The sequence below is a fragment of the Salvia splendens genome, chromosome 2 (genome assembly GCF_004379255.2).
Source record: "Salvia splendens isolate huo1 chromosome 2, SspV2, whole genome shotgun sequence".
Lineage (NCBI taxonomy): Eukaryota > Viridiplantae > Streptophyta > Magnoliopsida > Lamiales > Lamiaceae > Salvia > Salvia splendens.
Window position 1 is genome coordinate 6,857,272 of NC_056033.1, and position 22,467 is coordinate 6,879,738.

At 36.1% G+C, this 22,467-nt stretch overlaps 3 protein-coding genes across 5 annotated transcripts; 1 reads left to right on the top strand and 2 right to left on the bottom strand.

The window, feature by feature from the left end:
* Positions 1-519: 519 nt before the first annotated feature.
* LOC121786012 (probable receptor-like serine/threonine-protein kinase At5g57670) lies at positions 520-4,444 on the bottom strand. Its single transcript, XM_042184520.1, has 10 exons — positions 4,069-4,444; positions 3,781-3,878; positions 3,118-3,367; positions 2,336-3,016; positions 2,001-2,249; positions 1,753-1,916; positions 1,580-1,659; positions 1,359-1,506; positions 1,127-1,276; positions 520-1,042 (listed from the first exon to the last, which is right to left on the bottom strand). The coding sequence occupies exons 1-10, from the start codon at positions 4,214-4,216 to the stop codon at positions 761-763; spliced, it is 2,250 nt and encodes a 749-aa protein (XP_042040454.1). The 5' UTR covers positions 4,217-4,444; the 3' UTR covers positions 520-760.
* Positions 4,445-13,305: 8,861 nt separating this feature from the next.
* On the top strand, positions 13,306-15,600 carry LOC121786020 (glutathione S-transferase TCHQD-like). Of its 3 annotated transcripts, none has more exons than XM_042184538.1 (3): positions 13,306-13,618; positions 14,420-14,662; positions 14,856-15,600. In XM_042184538.1, exons 2-3 carry the CDS (start codon positions 14,454-14,456, stop codon positions 15,448-15,450), a joined length of 804 nt encoding a protein of 267 aa, XP_042040472.1. In that variant the 5' UTR covers positions 13,306-13,618; positions 14,420-14,453; the 3' UTR covers positions 15,451-15,600. The 3 variants fall into 3 exon arrangements, with proteins under 3 accessions (XP_042040472.1, XP_042040479.1, XP_042040465.1); XM_042184545.1 differs by having other exon boundaries at positions 14,440-14,662; XM_042184531.1 differs by lacking the exon at positions 13,306-13,618 and having other exon boundaries at positions 13,625-14,662.
* Positions 15,601-20,719: 5,119 nt separating this feature from the next.
* On the bottom strand, positions 20,720-21,451 carry LOC121772306 (secreted RxLR effector protein 161-like). Its single transcript, XM_042169349.1, has one exon. The coding sequence runs from the start codon at positions 21,449-21,451 to the stop codon at positions 20,720-20,722; it is 732 nt and encodes a 243-aa protein (XP_042025283.1).
* Between the last annotated feature and the right edge of the window lie 1,016 nt (positions 21,452-22,467).

Below are 22,467 nucleotides of genomic sequence, written 5' to 3' on the forward strand. Positions count from 1 at the left end.
ATTTCCTTGTGTATCAAATTAAAGATCATGACAAGAAAATAATTCAATATCTTATGTGAAAATAGATTTGCTTTAGGGATTGTAAAAATTTATTCAATATCTTATGTGAAAATAGATTTGCTTTAGGGATTGTAAAAATTTACTACTATAAATGTTTAAAATTATACTCCTATTCAGCTATTCAAACTTTAAGGCATTGTTTGGTGCTTAGTAGAATTTGTCATGTTAATAAACGAGATATGCTATTTAGTTTTGTGTGAATTAGTTGACATGAATACATGTTTTAGGCTAAATAATATTGTAAAATAGATATTTTAACTCTATTTGGTATATTAATTTATACTATTTAAGTTTAGATTATAATCGTACAAAAATACTCTTAGTAAATGTAAATTAAAATAAGAGAATATGAAAGTTTGAGGCTAATAAAATAAATTAAATTAATAGTATAAATTAATTATCATGAATTTTCAATATAAATTAAATAATTCACCTTATCTACTACAGAACAATATCTGATTTAAAGAAGAGCATGAATATGACAACATTATTATAATGTAGTAATCACTATATAAGTACACTTTGATTGGAGGCTTCAACAGCCAAAATACATCATTTTTTGCTGAATAAAAACCTAATTATTGGCTTCACTCTCACAGCTATACTAAGGGAAGGAGGAGGACAGACCTACAAACAAACCTCTCATCCAACCCCACATTCACCATCACTAACAAATGCCAACATACAACCACACACACGGCTAGTCGAAGCTCGAAGAGCGACTCCACCTGCCTCGTAGATAATCTTCCAAGGAAACGCTATGCTCGATGCTGCTCAGTGAGAGCGAGTCATCCTCCTCCACACCGAGCATTGCAAGGTTGAGATGAGATTGCAGGTTCGTCCGTGACATGATTTCATCGCCTATTGCATCCGGCCCTTCCACGGAGTTGCTAGCTTCTATGTGTGACGGCCCCTCAGAGGCGTTCACTTGCAGCCTTGCCCACTTCACGACCTCAGGATCGCCCCGGAGAAGCTTCAAAACCTGTCCACAAGAATGTTGAGTTGAAATCTCATCTTGGTGTGAGTCAAATAATGGATGTGATGAGAAAGGCTAGAAATGACTTACTTGGCTCATTTGGGGCCGAGCTCGTGGTGCACGTCTGATGCAAAGAGATGCAGCTAGAAGCATCCTCTCCACTTGATCATGATCATAGTTGCTTCCTAGGTTTGGATCGAGCAACGTAGTGAACTTATCCGAGGTTAGAATCGGCTTTGCCTGACAAATCAGCAAGAAGAATGCTCTCAAAGATAAATAAGACTGTCCATCACATCCAAACAAGCAAAAAGAACATACATACCCACATAACAAGGCTCTCTTGTCCTTTTTGACAGTTGCTGCTTATCGGTTTCCTCCCCGAGAGAAGCTCGAGAAGAACTACTCCATAGGCGTAGACGTCTACCTTCTCGTTTACCTTCCCATACATGAAATACTCAGGAGCCAAATATCTGAGCAGAACAACATGATGAGTGACACAGTTTTCCAATCCAAGAATGCTGAGCAGAAAAAAGAGTTTCTAACCCGAAAGTGCCAGCAACGTCTGTGCATGTTATGTGAGTCGAATTCGGTGATGCCCATTTAGCAAGCCCAAAATCTGAAAGCTGAGAATGTGATCAAAAAGAATTGGTGAGTGATGGATACATAAGTATATGAAATGAAATATGTAGTTGATAGTATTAACTATTAATCATCACCTGAGACTCGAAATCATCGAATAGGAGTATGTTTGATGACTTAACATCCCTGTGGATCACAGGCTTCCCTTCTCTGCTGTGGAGATAATCCAAAGCCTCAGCAACGCCTATAGCGACCCTGTATCTCTCGTTCCACCTGAACGAGAGTGGATCCTTTTTATCGCCTAGTTTTTCAAAAGTCGATTCTGTTAGGTAACAAAACCAAGATTCATAGGCACATAAGACCATTTTTGGTATCTGAAATTTACCATGAAGATTTTCTTCAAGGCTTCCTCTTGATAGGAAATCATACACCAAGAGAAGCTGATTGTCCTCAAAACAGAATCCAAAGAGTGAGATGATGTTTTTGTGATGTATCGCGGTGATGATCTCGATTTCTAGGACAAACTCCTTCAAAGCATTCTCAGATGGCTTCAGGATCTTCACGGCAAGCTCCTTCCCGTCGGGAAGGCAACCTCGATAGACCTGACTACTGCCTCCTTTACCTATCATATTCCCTAGAATTTCACAGATACAACTACACAGTCAAGCGAAAAAACGAACTATAACAACTTATCCAAATCAATTTAGCAAATAAAAAAACCTTGTCTGAAGTTGGAGGTAGCTAGTTCAAGCTCCCTGAACTTGAACAGTCGACACGTGGCGGAGTACTTCTCGTGAAGGCCCTCCAGCTCCTCCGGCAAGGACCTTGAGCTCGATGGAACAGGCGCGGCCTCATTCCCAACAGGAACAATTGCACCAGTTTCTCCATCTAGTTCATGATTTGAGGAGTCACAGTCTTTCCTAGACAGGTTCTCGATATACAAACAATATCTACTCGGTAGTCTCAATGCCCACTGAACCACGGAGATCTGCCTCACTTGCTGAATCTGCGAAGAACTGGTGTTACAAACCATGGCACGACGAAGAAGTGGCCAACCAGGCTTCACCTCAGACAATCCCCTCAACAAGAATGAGACCGAGCCAGATGCAACAACCTCAGCCTTCTTCACTGGAACAATCGCCATCGAAGAATCCCTCTCCCTCTTACCTTCATCCTTCGAAGGCTCCTCAGCTGGCCCCTTGCACGACTCATGCCATGTCACCGAATCTGGCGTGCAAATCGAGCATTTCCGCTCAACGGAGTCTGGTTTACCACAGCCACCTTCTCCCCATGCCAGCATTGGCCTAATAGGATCACCACCTTCGTTGAGCACTTTGATGTTCTTGCTGAATGATCTTTGCAGAGCAGTAAGTAAACCATTTCTACGATTGTGTTCGAGCTCTGCCCAAGTCAAGATCAAAGGCAACAGAATGAGCAAACATGTCTGATAGAATTTCTTTAGTACACAATCACGAAAAAGAGAAAGAAAAAAAAAAGACTACCTTTGACACAAACACGAGACACGAAACTGGATTCACGGTGAAACACAATCTTGCCATTGTTAACAGCCAACACAGAGCATTCCTTTGACAGTTTCTTCGCACAGTATTTAGCTACAGATGCTGAAGAACGAGCCGTGTGATGTTCCTGAGCCGTTCCTACTATAACATCGGATGCATAGTAAGATTTAGCTTCACGAACGAGAATTTTTTGAATCGATGAACCTCTGCATATCTTTAGTTTGAGATCAACCTACATTATTAGCAACAGATTACCAACTTTTTGTTCAAACAATGCAAATAGTAAAAAAAAATTCAAATTTCAACTTTTTTCATCAAAATAAACAAACATCAGTGGAACTAAACTAAACTAACTCAAACCCAGGTAGTTCTGATTGTCTGAAAATGGAGTAATAGATTAAGATTTGTGTCAGAAGCTTAGGAAAGTCATAGTTGTCATAAATGAAACTGTAATAAATTCTTGAGGCTAGCAGCTTAGATCCACCGACAGTTTTTGACAAATTACTCAGGTAAAGTCTAATTTATGAGAAACGTCACCAAAATAAGTGTGTAATAATGAAGTGCCGCATTTCAAGAATATACCAGAAAGTAAAATAAATAATAAAAGGGATAGTAAAACAGTAGTAATATTGACAAACAGTTTACCTGCTTTAAATTACAGAATCCTTCGTAAACTTCAAGAATCGAATCAAAGGCTTTAACCAGGGAGAGAAGGGATGACTTTCCATCACGATCAACAATTTCTGCACAAACCCAACTCACCAAATCAATAAAATTTCACAAACTACAAAAGGGGATGCAAAAAAAGGGATCAAATTGTTTGAACTTCAATCCAAGACTGCATTTTTATACGCCCATGATCTCCCAATTCACATATTGGTCAATAAAAAATGATCCCACAAACAAAAAAATGGTTGAGAAACACACACACACCGTTGTTTTTGAGGACATGAAGGGCGATGACGCGATCACCGGCGTGAGCGACATTAACGAGGGCCCACGTGAGAAGCTCTCTGCTGTATGAGTCGAGCTTGACACCAACCACCACGGTGCGGCCGCCGGAGCACTCTTCAACCACCATCTGAGTAGTTTATGAAAGAGCAGTGGTTATGCATTTAGGCTCTCAGCCTCATGGAGAGAGAGAGAGAAGTGAGAAGGGAGTTATGTATGTGTGGAAAGGTGGGTTCTTTTGGGTGGTTAAATGTTTGTAACTGAAATTAGGACAAGTTTTTTTGGTTTGTTTTTCAAGAATTCAGCAAATGTAGGGTGTCAGGAAGTCGTCTGCTTACTACTCTGCTTTTCGGCCTTCCAACTCTCTCTTGTATTGATTTCGTGTGTTTTGCACAATTAAATAAAGGCTCATATTATTGAAGTAAGTAAAATGAATTTCAATCGTGTAGTTAAAGTAGGGTGATTGTGTTAGTGATAGATTCATTAATGCTAGCCAAATATTTTAGATTTGAATCTATTGATTTAAAAAAAAAATGAAGATGGTGATAAAAATTGCAATTCAACAGCCGATGCATTAATTAATTAAATAAAAATGAAATCCAAATGTGGCTACTAAATCCCATGGAGAGTTGAATTTTTAGATTGAGCACGCCAACATAATTATTTATTTATTTTGCACCTAATTAACTTCGAGCGAATTATTCAATATTTTATTCAAAAAAAGTCGCTGAATATTATATTACTGCTCCTACTTTCTGTGTCCATAAAAATTGCAACAATTACTTATTAGACATAAGACATCCATAAATAACATTCAATTTTTTTTAACAAAACTTTTACTCATGGAAACAATTTTCCCGCTAGATAAATACTTACTGCAGTAATTTATTAAAATCGGTATTATCAATAATATTGCATGAGAAGGAGTACCTACCATTTAGCCAATCATAGGAAATCAAAGTTATCAATGGCCAAACTATTTGGGGCGTCTTAATTGATGTATATGTATGGGGTGCATTTATGATTTGAAAATTAATAGCCACTAATTTATGGAATATTATTTGGGCAAAATAATACATTTTCGCTGATGTAATTACAATAATCAGGTTTAATACTAGTATTCTTTTTATTTTTTAAAAAGAGGGAACATCATTTTTGGTCCACGAACTTTGTCAAAGTATCATTTTAGGTCCGTGAACTTTGAAAATATCATTTTAGGTCCGTGAACTTTGGGTTAGTATTATTTTTTACTATTTCCAAGTTTTTTTGGACGAAAATACACTCAATACCTTAAAGTGTATATATTTTTAATAAATTTATCATATACTCATAATTTTTTTATAAATATATTTACAATATATTTTTAACAAATTTTCTAAATATAATTTGACCTTAAATATTATCACTTAATTTTGTGACATGCAAGTAAAATTGCTTCTTCAATTTTTATATTAATTTTTTTTAAAATTGAATAAAGAACTTTTCTTTAATAATAAAAAATTAAATAAAGATCTTTTCTTGCATGTCACAAAATTAAATGATAATATTGAAGGTCAAATTATATTTAGAAAATTTGTCAAAAATATATTGTAAAGATATTTATAAAAAGATCTTTATTTAATTTTTTATTATTAAAGAAAGTTCTTTATTCAATTTTTTAAAAAAAAATAATATAAAAAATTGAAGAAGCAATTTTTTCTTGCATGTCACAAAATTAAGTGATAATATTTAAGGTCAAATTATATTTAGAAAATTTTTCAAAAATATATTGTAAAGATATTTATAAAAAAAATATAAATATATGATAAATTTATTAAAAATATATACACTTTAAGGTATTGAGGGTATTTTTGTCTAAAAAAACTTGGAAATAGTAAAAAGTACCTAAAATGATACTAACTTAAAGTTCACGGACCTAAAATGATATTTTCAAAGTTCACGAACCTAAAATGATACTTTGACAAAGTTCGTGAACCAAAAATGATGTTCCCATTTTTAAAAATTACAACAAGAATCGTAATCTCCAATTTCTTAACTGGAAAAATAGAAATGATTACATAAAAAATGTGGACCATGGAAGATAACTGAGACGCACCGACCATCCCATCCATACTCCTCACGTGATACACCAACCAAACGCACACGCGTGGCATGGCTCTCTTTACACGTCATCCAGTTTCATAGTTGTTTTTTTTTATAGATTTTGTATTTTTTTTAGAGGTCAACCTGATGCTAATTTGATACTTATAGTTAAATTTTGGTTTGTTCTATTTAAACAATTATGAAGTTTGAATTAATTTATAGTCAGTTCATGAAGAAAAATCTATTGTGATATTGCTTTTATTACGAATATGAGATCGTTTACTTTAACTCAATAATGATGATGTCTTTCTTAAATTTCATACTATTAGATAAATTTTTCAAACTTTTTGCCATTTGATAAGTGCAAAAATAAAATTAAATATCACGGTTTTTATTAATTTTAAATCTTGCTGAACTGAACTAAAATTTTCCAAACTTTAGGAAATGATTTTTATTATTGACCCTTTAAATTATAATCTTAATATTGGAAATGAAGACATGACCCTCTAGCAATATTTATGCGATAATTACTTATTTTTGTTCTTTCAAATTTGAAAGAAGTGTTTTGATAATGTCTTTACAAATTGTGGTTCAAAATCGTAAATCATTTTATTGGAGAGCTAGGAATTTAATATAAGTAGCAAATAATTAAGTTTTTTCTTTATTTTTTGTAATCAACGACTAATTGGAATTGAATGATATATATCTACGCAATTTGAAAAAATGAATTTATTACAAATGTTTAAAAAAAATCGAAATGTATGATTACTAAACTTTAGGATCAAACGTATTTACGTACTCCATTAATAATAGTAGTAGTATCCAAATACGTAACCATTTTAAAACCAAAACGCAATCATTTTATTGGTAAACATTAAGACTTTTGATTACTTATATACATTTGTTAGGATATTTATATCGCATATTATACATTAATTAGGCTGTCACGCCTGTCATGATGAATATAGGAAGATATCGAATGCATAATTCATCTTAATCAAGTATTCTCTCATTTATTATATTATACATATTCAAACAATATGGAATATAAAAACTTAGCTTAATTGCCCCAGTGAATATAAAATATATAATTACTAAAATAACACATAGAGAAGTTTTATGCATATACTGATATACCAAACATCATTTGTAAATATATACATTCAGCAATGAGAATTGCTAAAGGGTAATTCAAGTTAATTAGTAAATGTTTTTCTCTTACAAACAAAAAATTATGACCAAGATATAAAATTTTATAAATTACAAAAAGTTAAAATTGGTTTTATTGATTTTATTCACATACAATTTGAAAAGTTAAAACAATAATTTAGTTTTTGCTATTACATAATATTGGTATAAAGAACGATGTAATCTTTGTTCTAAATTGATGGAAGAGGGTAAATATGTAAAAGTATTTGTACAGTAATTAGAACTATATATTTATTATATTTTTTTATAAACATTGATTGACATACTTTTGTGGTTTTATTGACAAAAAATAACGAACACCAAGATTCTAGGGAAGACCAAAATTTGCATGAGATCAGGTATTCCAAAGTTTATGGGACCTTATTAAAATGGAATTGCATGTGAATTGTTATTTAAATTGATATATTTGGCCTACATTAGGCTTTCATAATTTATAGATATGGCCCTTAGATGCATTATGTCGGTTCCATTCATCTTTTTCACGTGCAATGTAGGTAGCATAAATACCCAATGTAATCTCATTTGCAATTTCAAGATTTTGTACATATAATATTAATCTAAAAAATCTTATTGAAATTCATATGATTTGGAAATAGTTTTGATTAGACATTTAATAACTCGCAAGTAGCCAAACTTGGTTATTTAAATTTTTACATTTTTCTAATATACTACTACAAAACTAATTGTCTATATGTAAAATACACAAACCATATCAAAATTTTGGATTTTAACCTTTTCTTTTACGTACTCCATTAATAATTGCTTATTACTATCATTTCAGGTATTTAGTCTCTAACAAGTTGTTTGGACCACTAAAGTTGACAAAAACATAATAACTACAAATTTATTTAATTGTGTTAGTTATTTGAATATTATTACAACTTAGATGCACTGTCAAAATCAATGACCGGATCAAGTTTTAGAAGCATCTTTTTGTATAGTCTAGACTATATTCTATAGACTATACTACTGTACTATTCAATCACCATATTATAAATTTAGGTATTTATAATACGAGTAAATTTAGGTATTTGAAGATTACGTCGAGATTGATGGAAATTGTGTCCGACAAAGAATGGAATTAAAAGGGAATAACAGACAACAACAAAACGATGCAACATTTTAGACAGTAGACATACTAGACAACACCGTATTATACTATATCTAATAATTTCATTTATTGAATTATTATTTATATTAAATCATATTAAAGCAAAAATCTTGATTTGTAATAAAATTAAAACAAATCAATAATTAAATAAATTCATAAGCAAACGTTAAAGTAAGTATGCAAAACTAGAATTTTGCACTAAAATTTAGCAATTTATACAAATTTGAAACACCCCTTCACAATTCTTTTACCAAATATAGTTTTTTCACTAATCAATTTTTAAAAATTGCACACTGCAAAATAAATCATCACCCCATAAATATAAAATATTGAACTTGCATATTAAATGGCAACAACTTCTGCCTAAGTTAACGTGGCCAATATTTGTTACGTGGCTCAAGAAATGTTGTCACGTTTTATTGGCAAAAATATGATACGAAAGCCTCTTATGGAAGTTGACGTTTCTTTAAAAAATACTAGTAAAATTGAGCTATAATTCACATTCAAGTCACAAACATTTAATTTTGGACCCAATTGTTTGGTGCGTCTAATTTATTGCTCATATCTCCATGCTTGGGAATTAAATGGCAGTATGTGATATTTTTATTAGAAACATTAACATTCTTCATTCGAATTATTTATTGATTTTATCGAGAACAATCAATTGAAAATGGTCCCATTAAAATTTTGTTGTTTATTAGTACTCCATATAAATAGAAAAAAGAAAATGGAGACATGAGCGAATAAACAATTCTTATAAGAAAAGTATAATAATGGTGAGAAATAATCAATGATTTATTTAATTATATTATTTGAGAAATGAATGATCTGGGCAAGGCTATTTTAATAATTATGTTGCGTGTGATTAGTGGGAAATGGTTTTCTTTTAATTGTAGATGAAACTATTACTTTTATAATTTATTTAATTTTTTAATCTCATTAAGATATGAATTTCGAATTTCTTAAAGCACATTTCTGAATATAAATATCTGGGCTGTGATGAATTTGTTAAACAGATTCTTTAAAATATTTTCTGAGCCCAAAACGGAATTGTATATTATTAATGGGCTAAATTGTGTAATACGAAGCCTAATAAAGGTATTTCAAGGAACAATTTTATTAAGGCCTCATTTTACTCACTAATCTATATTAACCTATTATTTGAAGCATTTTACTAACTAAAATCTATTTTGGTGTAAAAAAAAATTAAAAATCTATTTTATTATGAAATTATAATTGTAATTATTAAATTAGTATTAAGGATATTAAATGATATTAATATTTTTTTATTAAATTTATGTTGTGTGAAAATTTCAATCAAATAAATCTACAAGTTTGGCGTAAAATAATGCATTTGAGGTGTTTTTGATGCATACAAACAATCTATTTGAGGAGTACTCCATTAGAGAGGAGGAGAGAATAGAAAATTTATATACTAATAAACATATTCTAAATGTATGTGCATTATAGAAATGGCAAAGCCATCGATTCCAACAATATTTAGTGTATATTGCTCATAACATAAAATCGTGTGCGTGCACATATATACTCTAATTTAATTATTTCGCACCAACTGAAAATTAAAAATATGTTCTATGTTCGTATATACGCAACCTTATTTTTTATTCTGATTACGATACATATAATAATCATTACTAAAATAATAGTAATAAGTAATAGTTACATATACATAGAGAGAGTGTGATTACCAATAATTCCACAATTTCCTTCAAATATTAACAAAATCATAACATAAGAAAAAACCACTATACCAATTTTCCTTTTCTAAACACTCTTCGTTTTAATTTACTCAAATAAAAAACCACTCCTTATTTACCAGAAAACATAATTCAACCTATCACATTGATCCACTACTTACTTTTTGATAGAGCATTTCTCCACTAATAAAAAATCTAATAAGCATTTTATTCAGTTTTACTACTTCATATTAAATACATAGAACTATTATGTATAACATATTCTTGTGTATATACTAAAGTTTTAATATTTTACCATATGAAACTACAAATATTACAGTTATCATATAAAATCAATGCTATTTTATACACATATAGGACTTGTATACCAGTGTGCATCCTTTACGAGATTATACTATTTTCATCCACGGAAAAAAAGTCTCATTTTGCCATTTTAGGACAACAAAAAATAATCTCATTTCTAAAAATGAAAAATTTATCTAATATTTTATCTCATCTCAATTGTACTTTTCCTCTTTTTCTCCATATTTCTCTTACTTTACCTTCTTTTCACTTTCTCTCTTTTATCTCACCAATTTTTCATTAAAATCTGCATCGTCCATAAATAAGATTATTTTTTATGGACGAATGGAGTATAATTCTTTTATAGTATTAAATTACTTTTATTTAATTGCAATATCATGTAGTCCATGTATCCACAATAACATATCTCATTCTTGCAAATATAGATTAAAAATTTAATAACTACACTCTTATTATAAAATTAATGTACTATATAAAACGTTTCATAAACTTTTTACGTCAACTCTCTTAACATTTTATTAAAGTCGTGTCGAATTGTGACAAAGAGTATTAGTATTAGAGCATCAATAATGGCGCCCGTCCCGATGGAATTCCGACCGGCGACGGACGACGTCCGCCATTGTGCATGGTAGGCACGGATACGGAATTCCGCCGAGGACACCGCAGTTTCGCGGGGTTTATGCGGAATTCCGTCGCGACGCCGCGCGGACGTCCGCCATTGCGTTGACTCCCACGGACTTCCGCGCGGAATTCCTGTTTATTGCATTAAATGTTTTTTTTAATTTTCTATAAATACGTCCCGTTGAACTTCATTTCATTCGCACCACTTGTATTAACGAGTATCTCTCTCTAAAAATACATTTCTTTCGAAGAACAATGGAGCACCACGATAGCGATTCCCTCACCACTAGCGAGTCACCGGCGCCTTATTTTCCCGTCGGCGGGAGTGTCAGAATGTCGGGGAGAGCCGGAATGCCGGGGATGATGCCCCAATCTCAAATGTCATCGGGGAATGATGCTCGGGTACTACAACATGTACCCGCAGTGGTATGGGATGATGCTCCTGATGCCCGGGGCGAGTGCCGAAATGCCGGGGATGATGCCCGGAATGTCGGGAATGATGCCCCAAATGCCGGGGATGATGATGCTCAGGATGATGCAGGGATCGCATGTCGCTGCGGGGGAGTAGGCAGGGTGTCCCCCAATCGCCGATGGACAACGTCTATATGCCCTATATGGATTTACCGTCGACGGACAACCCGGCGAGTTCTCCTCTCGAGACTCAGTTCACTAGCAATGACACGTTCTCGCTCGAGGAGTTGGGGCTTTCTCCGATCCGGGATTCTCCCACCGACGCAACACCGGCGACAGTGAGGAGGGGGAGGACAGGGTGAAGAAGGGGCAGGGGACGGGGCATCCCGATGTACGGTGGTGAGGAGGGGGCCGCTGAGGTGGGGGGGATCCAGCGGGAACAGGAGGACTGTCTGGATCATGGACGAGTGCGTCGCGCTGGCGAAGACGTGGATGAGTGTAGTGGAGGATCCTTACGTCAGGGCGAACCAGCACATCGACCGGATATGGTGGCGCATTAGCCAAAACTACCTCCAGTTCAAACCGCCAGGGGAGAAGCCTTACAACGGAGAGCAATGCCTGAAATAGTGGGATCGGCTGAAGAGGCAGCTCAGGCGATTTGCCGGTATTTACACAAGCAACCTTCGCTAGGCAACCAGCGACATGTCTGTCGAGGATGTGAAGCTCCTATCTCATCAGCAGTTTCCCAACACTCAGTTGGGATTCGGGGAATTCAAATATTGGGCGATGTATCTTGTGGTGCAGTCTTCGGCCAAGTTCACTGCGTGTGTTGAATCTTGCTGGCCGAAGCGGACGAAGATCAGCGACTTCGGAGAGTACAGTAGCAGTGCCGGTTCCGTGGAACTCCCCCCCACCGAGGCAGAGTTCCCGATACCCACATCGTCGGCCCGCCGCCGTCGTCCGGTTGGGCAAAAGTCCACGGCGCGGATGGCGAGGGGGAGCACCAGCTGATCCGCCGAGGCCCAATCGGCAGCACCAGTCCAAAACGATCTCGAGAACCCCTCATTCGCCCGCATCGCGGCACATGAAACCTTGTTACGTGCAATGGTTGAATGGCGCCAATCGACTGACCCCTATTACAAGCGGTCGCTTAAACCCCTCATCAACAGTATGCGCCGCGATTTGGGGTTCGGAGACATGTCAGACGGTGACGGCGAGTGGGGGTGGCGGCGGGGGATGGCGGCAGCGGGGACGGCGACGGGGAATCCGAGGAGTGAGAAGTCGGTTTTTATTTTAATAATGTAATTTTTTTTAGTAATTATGTATTTTTTTTATAATGAAGTATGTTTTTTTTAAATAAAGTGGTTGCATTTTCTCCGTATTCGTGTCGACTATTTAATTCCGTAAATTTCTTACTTTCGGAAATTGTTTAATTTGTGCTTTTTTTTAATTGTAGGAAGTCCTTCGGGATGTCCTTGGGGATGTCAGTCACTGTGCAGTGAGAATTCCTTATAATGTGGCAATGTAGTGGGAAGTCCGTATGCCGTGGCAGGAGGTGTTTTTGGGAATTTCGCGGTGAATTCCGCCGGAAATTCCACGCCCGTGCTGAAATTCCCCCTGGAAATTCCGCGCCAGTGTGGTGCATGGCGTGGGGGTAGGCGCTGCGGCGGTGGGGGCCGGTGGTGGGAGTTGGCAAAAACTAGTTGACCCAATATAAAAATAAGATGGGTGGGCTAAGCATTAAAAATATCAACAATCAATCAATATAGGAATAGTAATTATTTATCATCTCCTCTTTTTCCATGAATGAGGTGAGAGTTGAGATAGATTCTTAGTTACAACAAACAAACTCTTCTTCTGCGTTGGCACGATTCTTCCAAAACCTTTTCCCACACTCTTTTTTCTGTTTCCTACTCTGTTAAAGAGAAAGAGGAACAGACCCTTTCAGCTTTTCATTTTGATCATAAAAAGGGGTATCTTTTTATTCTGATTTCACGTGTGCCCCAATCTCTCTTAAGCCCCATCATCATCATCAAAATTTAATCTTTCTTCCACGCCCTACTCCTCAATTTTCTTGGTAATTCTTTTCTTCTTCGTCTGTTTTGCAATTGTTGTTTTCTTCATCACTGTGGTTGTCGGTGGCTTGTGAAATTTGTATGCTGTGTGAAGGAGTATTAGCTTTGATGGTGATATGAGGTCTAAATTTCATGGATTTTTTAATTTTTAGGTGTCTTTTTTGGACTAAGCTGTTTTTTGCAGTGAAACAGAGGAATATGTGGTTGAACTTGAACAAAAAAAAACATTTGAACAAATGTGTCAATCCAAATATATACTGATATTGGGTGAAAATGCAGCTTACTGTATCCATTTCATTGTCAAAATCTTATCTTTGTGTCTCCAAGTCTTGGAAGAGGAATTGAATGGATGTTTTTAGATTAATTTTGAGCTTTAAGCAGACAGCTATACAATGTAAGATTAGTTTAATGTTGATGGTATGGTTGATGTCTTCTTATTTTGAAGATAAATGGGTTTTATCTTCTCAGTTTGCATATGGTTGTATGCTTTAATCCAACTTACTTTCAACTGTAACTATTTCACACTTAAGTTCTTTGTGATTATGCATATAACTAACTTGCACTTGCTAGAAATCAAGAAAGATGTTGTCTTACTACCAAGAAAGACACAACCTTTTCTTACCAAGTAGTAGTGTTATTGCTAGAAATCAAGACAAAACGCGTTCTTACTATCAACATGATACAAACTTGTTTCATGCTTTACGTCTTGATGCCCGACCTGTTTTCTATTTTTTCGTCTACAATGCTGCCCTGCTGCTATTGTATGCTTTGGTGATGATAGATATCTACACTGTATTGTCAAGAAATTGGCAATTTCTTGCAGATGTTGGGGTCATAATGCAGCTATATCATCATCCATTATCCTTGGACAGCCAAAAAGTGAGGCTTGTGTTGGAGGAGAAGAACATCGATTACACATCATTCCATGTCAATCCTATCACGGGAAAGAATTTCGATTCTAGCTTCTTCAGGAAGAACCCCAATGCGAAACTCCCCATTTTCCAGAATGGTTCACATATCTTGTTCGACACGATTGAAATCATCCAGTACGTTGCATCTTCCTTTAGTTTCTTGGGCATTTTATAGTCGTGTTTATACCTCTAGTATGCGTTTGCTTTGTGCGATAAGATAGATAAAAAAGTGTGTGATTGAATTCCATCAAACTAAACATCAGTTGTTTTCTTGTTAGCATATCTGTGATCCCACAATTTGTTATCTTGTTACTATATTAAAACATAGGTACATAGAAAGAATTGCTATGGTCTCTTGTGGTGGAGAAGAATCCAGTCTGAGTAGTGGGGAGGTTGTGGAATGGATTTACAAGATACAGCGATGGAATCCGAAGCTATTCACCCTCTCCCACGTCCCACCTAAGTATCATCTCACGGTTTCTAAATTCCTAAGGCGCATGATCATCGCAAGGATGGCAGAGTGCCCTGACCTTGCAAGTGCATACCACCGTAAGCTGAAAGAGGCATATGATACAGAGGACAAACTCAAAGACCCGGAAACCCTAAGACGGAGCAAGGAACATCTCGAGAGAATTCTTGATGAGGCTGATGAGAAACTAAGTGATACAACGTATTTGCTGGGTGAGGAATTCACTCTTGCAGATGTTGTATTCATCCCTGTTCTGAGTCGACTGGTGCTACTGAATCTGGAAGATAAATACATCGCTACGAGACCAAACCTCGCTGAGTACTGGAATCTGGTGAAGAAGAGGCCTAGTTACAGAAAGGTGATTGGCAAAAACTTTGATGGATGGAGAAGGCACTATACACTGTTTAAGACCTGGTGCTTTGTGAGGATCAGAAGCTTACTTAAACATTATTAGAGAATTGCATCGATTTTTTTTTGCTATAACTGTAAAAAGGATTTAGATGGATCTCTTGTTGCACTACTAAAAGAAAAGGAGACTTTTATTTACATCAATTGTTTGAAGACTAGTCACCAATGTGCTATTTGGAACATATGTTTTCTTTTATGAGCAGTTGTGAATGTTGTTTGCTATGTCCAATATAAGCTTGTATGGATAACGAGGCAGGTATATGGTATGGATCTGAGTAAGATCTAACACGAAATGTCAACACATACATTGTTACGAGCCTATTTATAAGGGCAAGGTTCAAAACGAGGAAAGGCTTACAGTGCATACCTAGGCACCTAGAGACGAGGAAGGAAGGAAGTAGTAATCGAAATGCTTTGTAGAGTTGAAACGAAGCATAGATCCAGAGATTCCCAAATAGGGAAACCTTTCAAAATACTGCTAAATCCTAGGGAAACCTTTCAAAATACTGCTAAATCCATGGGCAGACGAGAGACAGTTGGTTACCTTCCTGACATGAGATTCCACAGGTGCCATCATTGCCTATAACAGAAGATAAAGCTGAAGCACTAAAAGAATAATGCAATTTTGTAAGAATGTGAGTAAAGAATTGTAGTACTACATCATAAAGAAGAATCAGAAAGTTTTTCAACAGCTCATATAATTAAGGCTGGTCTTCCACAACCAACACCAATGAGTTTCACATAAAAAATTCTTTCCTATAATCCTCATTCAAATTCGTTAAACCTACTCCAGGAAAACCGATTCTGGCATTGTTCCCAGCAGACCACCAGCCACTAGATTGTCCAGCCACATATCTAGCAGATGTTGGTTGGTCAAGCTCAACGGGGGCACAAAGAGGCAGAGGTGGAAATGGATGGAATGGCACACCTGGAGCCATAGTCCAAGCATCAGATATTTCTCTCTCTTGGTGATCAGGGGCAGTTGAAGAAGCATCTGATGGAATCACAGAGCCGTTACAAGGAGTTCCAAACCCAGGAGGGATATCTATCCTCATTGTCATTATGCTTTTCCTGACCTACCAAGTTATTCCTACATCTTGGTTGTGGCGGGTGCTCCGCAGGGTGTGTGTTTTTGGCTCACTGGTTCTGTAGCTACTACCTGCGGCCAAAAGCTCTACTGTAGAAGTCTCTGTCATGCCATAAGCAGCAACTGGGTGTGTTTCAATAGAGTTTAATGCTTCGGTTGGTTTTTCCCCTCTCCAGTGGCTTGTAGGCTGCTGATATTCAAACGCTCCATCCTCTCTTTCCATGCAGCAAGGATCTAGGAATCCACTTATCCCTGAAGTTCCGGGCAATTTGATGGAGCTGAGAAATAAACGATGTTCAAGACTTGAGCAAACGATGGGACCTTCACCACTAAATAATGCATATCAGAGAATACAGAGGACATAAATGTGTAACCATCCAACGGAATGCAACAACGCAAAAGGTACCGCGGATCTAACAAGTAGTAGTATAACATTTTTTGTAATTTTATATCGTATATATTCTGTATTCAGGAATGAGCTAATGTTGAAGGCAATACAAAATTGGTCACATTTACATGCCTGGTATAAACTAAAAATGGAATTGCAAGTCGCAATATTGAAGTACAGGAAACTTGTTCTGACATATACATTATAGTTAAATAGCAGAAGAGATAGTATTGAGTTTCTTAGCAATCAAATTAGCACATACAATTAATTACATATTGGATGCCAATACTTCCAAATCTAAGGTAAATGCATCGAGCAGCAGCAAAAACAGACATTGCCATCATTTTATTAGATCCTAGGTGGGGTGCCTTAACCAAGTGCTGCACTGTGTGCCTTGAACCTCAGTTGCGTGCGTGGTATGTTATCTTTCATCTTGAATCACCAGAGCAAATGAAACTTAGTATAGCACTAAAACATGAGAATTTTCTTCACCTCTCGACTCCTGGACAAGCTGGACCTCCAGTTATGTGCTCCAGCTTAAGAATCCCTCGTGTTGCTAGATACTCCAGTTCCAGTTCCAGTACCTACACAAGACAAGACTGTAACAGCTGTCACTAACTAATTCTTACTAATTACTACTATATTTAATCCAGATAGTTGACATTTTGTTGACATACATCAACATATATAGATTGCTTTAAATTGTTGACATAATTGTCACTCATCGATTTAAGAAGGTTATAATCATAATAAGACCTGAACTACTAACATGCATTCCGTCCCAGTTTCATTTGTTTACTTTTGTTCACTGGAGTATCACATTATCACTACTAAATTCAGGTTTACGATCTACTGAAATTACTCTAGCTGATTGAATATTACCACCACATTAGTATTATTTGTTTATTCATAATTAGTACTCCGTATAATTTAAAGAAATACTGTATTAGTAACAAAAGAAAAAGGTGAATAATATAATGTTGAATAATTGTAGATAGTGCTTTGGCACTTTAATGCCTTGATTTTCGGATGTGGGAAAAAAATCAAAATTATATTCAAAGCATCATTTTGTACGTGCTTAACTTAATTAAAATAGTACCGTATGAATTGAATTGAATTGAATTAAATTACATTAGTAAATACGCTGAATTAATCATTTAACCAGCTACCAAAAAAATGTTGAAAAATTAAAAACAGTTAAAAACCACTTTGTCGAAATGTTTTTAAAAACGATTATTAATTAAAAATATTCGTGAGGCTCAGATCTGCAATTATCAGGGGAAAAGGAGGTCAAAGACGCCATGGCTGCGACACCGGTTGCGCGTGAATCCACGCGCCGTCCGGGTCACCCCGCCAAGATACGCCCTACAATCCGATTACCCGACCCAGTAGCTCATACAAACAGAAAAGGAGGAGAAAAATTATCATCATAGCCTCTTCAATCCGACCCTAGAAATAGAATGTTTTGTTACCGGAACAGTATAAGGGAGTGGAATGTGAAGAATACCACCAGATCTGGATGGTAATTACTACTAGTATATGTGTGTTTGTAGTTCACTGAAACAAAAAGGCTGTATATTTGTAGTTCACTGAAACAAAGGGCTGTTTTTCTTTTTTTTTTAAAAAAAAATCATCGGCAAACAGAGAGGGGTAACCACCCTAAAAAAAATCCCATCTCGCTGCTCGCCTCAATTTTTCCGTCTCTGTTTGAGGAATTATGAGCTACTGGGTTGCTTGATTTTGATTTTGGGGATTTTCGATTTATAGTGGCGATTGGTTTTTATTGCCCTTTGTTGTTGATGGAATTTGCAGAAAGTGGTGGTGGGGTATTGAGTTTTGAGGTTTGTGCTGCGGAGGGTAAAATAGACATTTTAACTTGTCTTGTTGGAGATTAAACTGGCGATGTCTCCTGTGTTGGCTGAGTGAGTGGACTGTTCTGTAAGGCTTGTACCTCATGGTTTGTGTGTAGTACTTTTTTATTTTTAATATAGTTAGTGCTCTTTTTTATATTAAAATTTAACAAAACTTTAAAAAATAAATGCATTTAACTAAATTTCATCATTTATTTGTTAAAAAAATAAAATAAAAAAATACATCGATGAGTAGTGTTTTTTTAACAAGGAGGAACAAATTAAATCAGATCAAAATTATAAAAGAGAAAATCAAAGTTATTAAATATTATAAAATTTAATATAAAATTTTCATAGAGAAATAAGGAGGCTCAGATCTGCAGAAAAACAGGCAAATGGAAGGCCAACGCCGCCATGGCAGCTGACCACCGGTTGCATGTGATTCAAAAACCACAATGCCGTCCGGGTCGCCACCAAGATACGGGCCGGATCTCTCCCTGCCGGCTCCATTAGCTCAGAAAAAAAAATAGAAACATCATCACAGCCTCAAAATAGAAACATCAGCACAGCCTCTTCAGTCACCAGATCTCCACCGCCACCGCCACCGCCACCACCACCACCGCCAATCATCAGAGCATCTTCAGTCCAACACGGTTTTGAATTATAGGTTAAGCAGCGAATATATATGTATGTGTGTGTATGTACGTAATATTTCCACTTAAAGGGCTGTTTGTTAACAAAAAAATCATCGGCTAACAGAGAGGGGCAACAGCCCTTGCAGAAATCCGGCCTCTCTGTTTCCTCAATTTTGATTTTCTGAGCTAATGGATGACTTTAATTGTGTGAAGAAGGGCTTCATATAGTCATCATTATTCCATATCTACCCCTGTCCAGTACAGCTCAAACGGGTTTGTGGGTACTGATTTTACCGGATATTAGCGGGTCGGGTGTGTGTGGTTAAGAATCCGGATATGGAGACCTTAGACTAAAAATCGAGTAGTACTACTAATTTAAATCTATTCGTAAAACAAATAAGATAAACATAGTATAAAAAAATATTTTTAATATTTTTAAATAAAACTGTATCCATCTTGTTAAATAGTACTCCTACGTAACATTTCTTTTGGGTACGAGATTTAAGAAAATGATATGTCAAAGGTTAAAGTGAAGAGAGTAAGTAAGAGAGAGGAAAATCAGAGAGAGGAAGAGAGATTACAGTATGAGGGAATAAAATTTTTACCACTAAAGGAAATAACTCAACTACCTTGGGACAATGCAGAAAGGAATACGACTCAACTACCTTGAGACGAATGAAGTATAAATTTTATACTAATAAATAGGTAATGACTAATTTTATTGGACGGGCCAAAATGTAAAAGCGGGATTTTTTTAGGATCGAATAATATTATTAGCAGTAAATTTTTATATATTTTAAGGTTTATTGGCGTGCAATATCACACAACTTTCAAAAATTTTAATTTTTTTTACAAACTTCAAAGTTGAAAAATATGGTGAACAATGAATGGTGTTAGCTCCCCACTGGCGATAGATTCTGATTATTATAAATGACATAGAAGACGAGCTTTAATTTATGACATGGAACATCACTTAATAATATTCGTCTAGAAAAACAAATGACATGTCGTGAATAATTAGAAAATCTCCATCGCCACTGTTGAAGCTATACAATTCAATCATCAAACAACAAACCATACGAATTTGAAGAAGAGGAAAAACTTGAGGAAAAAGAAATGAGATTTTTATTATTGATTGAATTTCCGACCGATACAACAATACAAAGAAAGTGTTGATCTTTATTTATACTCTAAGCTAAACACACTTAAGCTAAGCTAAGTAAGAGCTAAGTAAAAAAATCACACTTAATAAAGTCCAGCTGGCTTCAACGGTCAACTCTTTCTCTTTCTCCTTTCTTTTGTTTTCGTTCCAAATTGATGATCTCAATTGAGAATCACAACTTTAACACCCCCTCTCAAGATGGACAATACAGACTCTGCAAGTTCATCTTGCTCAAAATGCCCTCAAAAGCATAAACTCCCAAAGGTTTAATAAAAATATCAGCTAGCTGCAAATCATTCCTTATATGTAAGGGCTTGATTACTCCCTCTAAGTATCTTTCCCTCACAGTGTGACAGTCAATTTCAATATCCTTCGTACGCTCATGAAACACTGGGTTAGAGCTAATGTGAACCGCTGCTTGATTATCACAGAACAAGGGTGCAACCTTCTCCACTGTAATGCCAAAGTCTCCCAATAAAGCTTTAGCCCAGACCACCTCACATGTCGCTTGTGCCATGACCCTATATTCTGCCTCAGTTGACGATCTAGATATGGTGTGTTGTTTCTTTGCCTTCCAAGACACCGATGAAGAGCCAAAGAACAAACAATAACTTGTCATAGACCTTCTTGTATCTAAGCATGCGGCCCAATCTGCATCTGAAAAAATTCTAAGTGGAGGTTTATTATCACTGGAATAGAACAAACCATGGCCAGGAGTTCCTTTTAGATATCTGAGTATCTTCTCACTTGTTTCCCAATGCTCATCACATGGCTTTGAAACATATTGGCTGAGTTTATGTACTGCAAATGTTATGTCAGGTCGTGTGATGCACAAATAAAGCAACCTCCCAATCTGCCTTCTAAATTTGGATGGATCTTTCATGGGATTTCCAGTGTCTTGCTTCAACTGATTCACTGGATCCATGGGAACTGAAGATGGTTTGCATCCCAACAACCCAGCATCTCTGAGCAAGTCTATCACATATTTCCGCCATGAAACCAAAATTCCTTTCTTGTTTCTGACTATCTCAAGGCAAAGGAAGTACTTTGGGATTCCTAAATCCTTGAATTTAAAAAACTATGAGAGGAATTGTTTGAAGGCCTCTATCATGTCAGGTCTAGAAGTAGCAATTAGGATATCATCAACATAGACAACTATACCAAAGAAAGTAGAACTGTCACTCTTGTAAAAGGAGTGATCGGATGCTGATTGTTGAAGCCCGAACTTGGCCAACACCTCAGAGAGTTTGAGGTACCATTGCCTAGATGTCTGTTTTAGACCATATAAAGATTTATTCAGCTTGCAGACAAGCTTTGGCCCAGAAGAGCTGCCCCCCTCAACAATCAGCCCAGGAGGCAGGTTCATATAGATCTCCTCACTCAAATCCCCATAGAGAAAGACATTATTTATGTCTAGGTGAGACAAAGTCCAGTCTTTAATAGCAGCAAGAGCAAGCATGAATTTAACGGTTGTCAACTTGGCAACTGGAGAAAAGGTGTCAAGGAAATCTACACCCCTCAAGTTGTGTGAAGCCTTTGGCAACTAATCGAGCCTTGAGCCTCTCAGCTGTAGCATCAGCTCTAAACTTCACTTTGAAAACCCATTTGCAGTCAATAGGGATTTTGTCCGGCGGTAAAGACATAATTTTCCAAGTGTTGGTTTTCTCCAGAGCAGTGAGTTCCTCATGCATGGCTTGTTGCCAGTCAGGGGAAGAGGAAGCTTGGGAGTATGATTTTGGCTCAAAGACAGCAGTCATGAGAACAATATATTTGAGGTGAGTGGGGGATAATTTGGATAGAGAGAAAAAAAAGAGATAGGATACGAGGATGAAGAGGACACAGAATTGCAGAGATAATCAGTTAAATGAGAAGGAAGCTTAGTGAGTCTTCCAGCTCTTGTAACCTAATTATTCTGATCAGTGGCAGAAGAGTTATTTGGAA